This window comes from Colobus angolensis, unplaced genomic scaffold (genome assembly GCF_000951035.1).
Source record: "Colobus angolensis palliatus isolate OR3802 unplaced genomic scaffold, Cang.pa_1.0 Scaffold6, whole genome shotgun sequence".
NCBI lineage: Eukaryota > Metazoa > Chordata > Mammalia > Primates > Cercopithecidae > Colobus > Colobus angolensis.
In genome coordinates, this window is record NW_012119598.1 from 18,820,012 (window position 1) to 18,827,188 (window position 7,177).

Consider the following 7,177-nt stretch of genomic DNA (forward strand, 5'->3'; position numbering starts at 1 on the left):
AAGCAAATAGTTGATCTTTGGAATGTTCCTCAAATGAGAACATTTACTTAGCTGATGATCCATATACCGCAGGTCACGGCCTCCTGAGTAGCTGGGACTACAGGTGCCCACCACCACACCCGGCTAATTTTTTGTATTTTTAGTAGAGACGGGGTTTCACTATGTTAGCCAGGATGGTCTTGATCTCCTGACCTGGTGATCTGCCTGCTTCGGCCTCCCAAAGTGCTGGGATTACAGGCGTGAGCCACCGCGCCCGGCCAAGAGCACTATGCTCTTAAAGAGCATATAGCACTGGGGAAAGGCTAATATTTTAAAGTTTATAATTTGACAAAAATCAGTTTTAACTCAGAGGTAGAGCTGTTTTTTAAAAAGTGCAAATAGTTGCTGGGCATGGTGGCTCACACGTGTAATACCAGCACTTTGGGAGGACCAGGCAGACGGATCATTTGAGGTGAGGAGTTCGAGACCAGCCTGGCCAACATGGTGAAACCCCATCTCTACTAAAAATGCAAAAATTAGCTGGACATGGTGGTTCGTGCCTGTAATACCAGCTACTCGGGAGGCTGAAGCAGGAGAATCGCTTGAACCAGGGAGATGGAGGATGCAGTGAGCTGAGATCGTGCCACTGCACTCCAGCCTGGGTGACAGAGAGAGACTCCGTCTCCAAAAAAAAAACAAAAAACACAACAAAAAAAAACACCGGGTGCAGTGGCTCATGCCTGTAATCCTGGCACTTTGGGAGGTTGAGGGGGAAGGATTGCAAGGTCAGGAGTTCAAGACCAGCCTGGCCAACATGGTGAAACCCCCATCTCTACTAACAATACAAAAATTAGCCAGGAACGCTGGCAGGCTCCTGTAATCACAGCTACTCTGGAGGCTGAGGCAGGAGAATCGCCTGAACCCAGGAGGCGGAGGTTACCGTGATCTGAGATCGCACCACTGTACTCCAGTCTGGGCGACACAGTGAGACTCAAAAAAAAAAAGAAGCAAATAGTTGATCTTTGGAATGTTCCTCAAATGAGAACATTTAGTTAGTTGATGATCCATATACTGCAGGTCATGGTTTGAAGCAAACAAAGTCAATGTTTTATTGAGCATCAGAGATTTATTAAGCCACAAGGACCTCAGGATTATGTGGACAAGGACCTCAGGATTATTAAGTCTACCTCATCATTTTGGAGAAAAGAGGAACTCAAAGTTTAAATTATAAAGCCAAGACAACCATTTAGTAAAGCTCAACTAGACTTAAGAACCCAGGTTTCCTGACTCCAAGTCTAGTGTTCTCTTTCAACTGTGTAGCCACGTAGAAGTTGATGGCTAAGTGAAGGACTGAACTGCTATGAGAATACCTACAATCCCATTTCCTGCTCCACAGGCTGCACACACACAAGGAAAAGTCTGGTGGAGAAGACTGCCAAACCACAGGAGCCCTGTCCTTGCACCCACACTCATACTCTGAATGAAGTGTGGACAGATGTTCCAAGCCAGAGGGAATTTTGGGCTAGAAGAGGGAAGGCAGCATCTCACAAAGCTATTACTGCCTTGAAGTCCAATAGTCTGTGCACTTACTTTTAGCTTTCAGGAAAGTCTTTGCCTAAAAGCCATGAAGCCAATAGGAAACCGAGATAGAAGAGAAAACATCCTCAAGATTGGCTGGGCTTAGACTCAGACTCCACAGAGGAGAAATGTTTTCTCCTCAGCATGATAGGAAGAGTGCTCCCAATCACATATAGCGGTGAGGGAGGCAGATTTAACAGTGATTCTTCCCAGTTCCTAATTCATATCTGGTAGTAAACTGGGGACTCCATGAAGCACACACATTTTTTTTAGGCTAATGGGGGACAAGTTCCTAATTTTATTTTTTTTGAGACAGAGTCTTCCTCTGTCACCCAGGCCAGAGTGCAGTGGCGTGATCTTGGCTCACTTGCAGCCTCTGCCTCCCGGGTTCAAATGATTCTCATGCCTCAGCCTCCTGAATAGCTGAGACAACAGTCATGTGCCACCACACCTGGCTAATTTTTTGCATTTTTAGTAGGGACGAGGTTTCGCCATGTTGGTCAGGCTGGTCTCGAACTCCTGGGCTCAAGTGATCCTCCCACCTCAGCCTCCCAAAGTGCTGGGATTATAGGCATGAGCAAACGTGCCTGGCCAAGTTCCCAATTTTAGAGATTCTTTTCATGGAGTACTGAATAGTTCTGACTGATAATATGATCAATTCTTAGATCAGTTCTTAGAGGTTTTCATCTTTTTATTTTTAAAATGAGAATATAATGTTTAGGAAATCAAGATTTAATGAACAAAAATGATCATAAGGACAAATTTTAACAAAAGAAGTAAAGCTTTCAAACAGCTGGTTTATTATGACAATGTATGAAAATAATTTTACACTATAAATAAAAGTGGTCAGGCATGGTGGCTCATGCCTGCAATCCCTGCACTTTGGGAGGCTGAGGCAGGAGGATCACTTGAGTCCAGGAATTTGAGACCAGCGTTGGCAACAGAATGACACACTCTACTCTACAAAAAATAAAAGAATCAGCTGGGTGTGGTGATGTGTGCCTGTAGTCCCAGCTACTTAGGAAGCTGGGGTGGGAGGACTGTTTGAGCCCAGGAGGTCAAGGCTGCAGTAAGCCATGATCACACCGCTGTACTCCAACCTGGGCAACAAAGCAAAACCTTATCTTTGAAAAAAAAAAAAATACAAAAAACCCCCAAAACGTAGATCAGGTCAAGCAGTAATGCCAAAGATACAACATATTTTAGGCCAGATATAAAATAAAATCTGCCTAAAGTAAATTACTACTATAGCATTAGGATGTGTGTGTGTGTTTATAAATAAAATCATTATTAACTGACACTAAGCAAACAGATTTTAAAGCTAGAAAAAAGGCAACGGATGGAAATGTGAACTGGGGGAAGATCTACAGTTAAGGCAAGGAGTTCTGTTATATTCACAAAAAGGTCCCCATCGGAGATCATTAAGTGCCTTATTTCTGCATTAACCTAGCTTTGTTAAATACTGTTTCAAGTCTGCTTGTCTTACCTGGTAACTGTCCAGCCCTCTCTGGAGTTTGGTGGACCTGGCAGTCACACAACCGATGGATACTGACAGGATGGCTTCAACCATAAGCGGCAGTGTCCCTGAATGCTGCACGGGTTTCACTGTGACTTGCACTCGACGGGAATGACCCTGAAGAGAGTGGGCAGGGGTATGGGTGCCAGGAATGATAATGAAGAGGAAGGGGATAAAGAAGGGGAAAAGGATTAGAGAACAAAGATACAAATAGTTAGAAAATCCCCAGAAACTATGTGTAAGAGTGGAACAGGGAGAAAACATTAAAAAAAAAACCCAAAACAAACCCAGTACCTGTCTAAGTTGAAAGATGCCTCCTGTGTTGACATCTTTTGCCTGATGAAGTTCCACGGCAGCATACTCCCCTAACTCATTCAATTCTAATATGGAGATCCACATTTCTATTCTTCGCGTTACTTCATTCCACCTGCAGCAACACATTCCAACAAGCAAGAGCATCACTGTCCAGCCACACTGTTAGTAACAGTAATAAGCCACCATTTACTGAGCACTTACTATGTGCTAGGCACTCTGCCATGTATCTCATATAAGTTACTTCCTTATTTAACTCTCAAAACCACCCTGTCATATTGTTTCTATTTATTTTATTGAGGTAGACTGAAATGTCCACATCTTGAGTATAGAGTTCGATGAGTTTTGAGAAATGATATGAGTGTAACCTGCCCTGTCACCTCAGAAAGTTTGCTCATACTCGTTCCCATTCAATCCTCACACTCCCGTAGCAACTGTGTAACTCAGAGATTAGTTTTGCCTGTTCTAGAACTCCAAATAAATGGAATCGCACATTACGTATTCTTGCGTCTGGCTTCTTTCATTCAGCATAATGTTTCTGAGATTCATCCAAATGGATAAAAACAGTTTTTTTCTTTTTTAATGCAGAGTAATACTTTATTTATGAATAATACCAATTTATCCCCATTCACTCACTGAAGAATATTTGGGCTATTTGCAATTTGGGGATACCATGAATAACAATGCTATCAACATCATACAGGCCGGATGTGGTGGCTCACGCTTGTAATTCCAGCACTTTGGGAGGCCAAGGCGGGTGGATCACCTGAGGTCAGGAGTTCGAGACTAGCCTGGCCAATATGGTGAAACCCCATCACTACTGAAAAAAAAAAAAAAAAAAAATTAGGCATGGTGGCACACGCCTACAAGCCCAGCTACTCAGGAGGCTGAGGCAGGAGACTCACTTCAGGAGGTGGAGGTTGCAGTGAGCTAAGATCGCACCACTGCACACTCCAGCCTAGGAGACAGAGTAAGACTCCAACTCAAAAAAAAAAAAAAAAAAGAACATTGTGTACAATTCTATTGCGGACTGACATTTTCATTTATCTTGGGTAAATACCTATGAGTGGGATTCTCAGGTCATAAAAGAGGCAAATGATCAACTTGACAAGAAAATGCCAGTTTTCCCCAATTGTGGCTTGTGTATTCATTTTCGTAGTGGTCTTTTGATGAGCACATGCTTTCAATTTTGATTAAGTCCAACTTAAACAATTTTTTTCTTCTATGGTTAGCACTTTCTGTGGCCTGAGAATATGTGACTATCTCAAAATCCTGTGTTCTTCTGTAAGCGTTATAGTTTAAGCTTTCATATTTAAGGTTACATACGATTCATCTCAAATTAATTTTTGTATATGGTGTGAAGTCAAGAACAAGGGTGATTTTTCTCCACATAGAGATGTAGTTGTTTCAGTCTCATTTGTTGATAGGACATACAATTCCCCATTGAATTTCTTTGGTGCCTGGTAGTTTCTTTCATCATTTTCATTTTACAAAGGAGGAAATAGGATCAGAGAAGGCTGGCTTCCTTCCCTCCCTTCCTCCCTTCCTCTCTCCCTCCCTTCTCCCTTCCTTCCTTCCTTCTTTTTTTTTGAGACGGAGTCTTACTCTGTCACCCAGGCTGGAGTGCAGTGGCACAATCTTGGCTCGCTGAAACCTCCACCTACCTGGTTCAAGAGATTCTCCTGCCTCAGCCTCCTGAGTAGCTGGGATTATAGGCGCGTACCACCATGCCTGGCTAATATTTGTATTTTTAGTAGAGACAGGGTTTCACCATGTTGGCCAGGCTGGTCTCTAACTCGTGACCTCGTGATTGATTCGCCCACCTTGGCCTCCCAAAATGCTGGATTACAGGCGTAAGCCACCGTGCCCGGTCATTCTTTTTTTTTATTAAATGATTTTATTTTTTTTTATGAGCAGCCTCCTAGGCCAGAGTAGGTTCAGAGACTGCTCAAGTCCTAGTCTTGACCTTGTATCTAAAACTCACAGCCAAGTACAAACCTGTCATGCAGTGTTCTTGTCTTAGCATGAAGAGAATCAACCTCCCAGATGGAGGTGCCATTTCCAGCACACCGGTGGCCCCACACTTCAATGGCCAGTGCTCCATCTGAAATGAACTCCAGAAATTCTTCTGTTACATTCACCACATAGTCCTGGGGTAAGTGGGGGAAAGCACAAGAATTATGCTTAAAGGAGTCTGTGAAATTTCCTTTTGACCTTTCAACTGTTATGTTTATTTTAGAGTATGTTAGCCTGATCTCGACCTTAAATCCATCTCTTCTGTTTTATAGAAAACCATGAAGAACCACAGAATATTAGATCTGAAAGGAAAATTGGGAGGCAATTTAATTCAACCTGTTTCTTTTTTTTTTTTTTGAGATGGAGTCTCGCTTCATTGCCCAGGCTAGAGTGCAGTAGCACGATCTCCGCTCACTGCAAGCTCTGCCTCCCAGGTTCACGCCATTCTCCTGCCTCAGCCTCCCGAGTAGCTGGGACTACAGGCGAACGTCACCACGCCAGGCTAATTTTTAAATTTTTAGTAGAGACGGGGTTTCACCATGTTAGCCAGGATGGTCTCGATCTCTTGACCTCGTGATCCACCCACCTCAGCCTCCCAAAGTGCTGGGATTACAGGCGTGAGCTGCCACGCCCAGCCTCAACTTGTTTCTTGTATCAATAAAGAAAATGAAGAAAGCAAATTGTCCAAAGTCATATGGTTTGTTAGTTACAGAGCTGAATCTACATTGTCTTACACTTGGTTCATTCTCAGTTCCACAGGACCAGTCTGATTTTCAGCTGGCACAGACTAACTCAATGAACTGTTCCTTGCCATGGCTTAGGAGAGTAACAACAGAATTAAATTTTATATGGTTATCTTCATGACTTTATGCTTTTGCTTTTAAGCTTTCCTACCCTATCTCCTCTTTCTAAAACACAGACAGACTGGGCACAGTGACTCACGTCTGTAATCCCAGCACTTCGGGAGGCCGAGGCAGGAGGATAGCTGGAGCCCAGGAGATAGTGATCAGCCTGGGCAACAAAATGAGATCCTGTCTCTATAAAGTAAAAATTAGCCAGGTGTGGTGGTGCATGCCTGTAGTCTCAGCTACTCAGGAGGCTGAGGCAGGAGGATTACTTGAGCCCAGGAGTTCGAGGCTACAATGAGCCACGATTATGCCACTGCACTCCAGCCTGGGCAACAGAGTGAGACATCGTCTTTAAAAACAAAAACAAACCCAAACAGATGATTGTGAGGAAATGAATACTGAACTGACCGAGATGGGTGGCAAATCACCCAGAGAAATGCAGTAGGCAACAAGCCAAGCTAATTTTCTTTCCATTAGTCTCTCAGTGGAATCTCAGGTGAAGACATCTCTTGCGATGCTCATTTGCAGAAACAGTTGTGCTATATTTATTTAACCATATAGTATCTGCTTTTTAGTCTATTTTATTTGAAGATAGACCCAGAATTTAAGAAGAAAAACAAACTTCATGACAATCTATACATTTTAGAGATGAAAGAACTCCAAGATCACAAGAGATCCAAAAAACTCCAAGATCACAAGAACCCAGAAGCTCTGGGACTAGCATTTATTAAAACAGCTGTTAACCAGAACACACTTGAAATTCAGATTTCATCTTTCTAAACAAGTAGCTTTGTGGATTCAAAGAAAGATGGGGAATATTTAAAAGAATATTCAGAGAGGCCGGGCGCGGTGGCTCAAGCCTGTAAACCAGCACTTTGGGAGGCCGAGACGGGTGGATCACGAGGTCAGGAGATCGAGACCATCCTGG

The 7,177-nt window shown here is 43.2% G+C and overlaps 1 protein-coding gene across 1 annotated transcript in view; it reads right to left on the reverse strand.

The window, feature by feature from the left end:
• The window catches only part of KIF13A (kinesin family member 13A), a 233,544-nt gene that overhangs the window by 33,448 nt on the left and 192,919 nt on the right, over positions 1 to 7,177 (reverse strand). The window contains exons 21-23 of the mRNA XM_011962918.1: positions 5,384 to 5,535; positions 3,368 to 3,500; positions 3,044 to 3,190 (exon numbers count right to left, since the gene is read on the reverse strand). Coding sequence (XP_011818308.1) covers positions 3,044 to 3,190; positions 3,368 to 3,500; positions 5,384 to 5,535 — 432 coding nt within the window. The remainder of the gene's footprint in view (positions 1 to 3,043; positions 3,191 to 3,367; positions 3,501 to 5,383; positions 5,536 to 7,177) is intronic.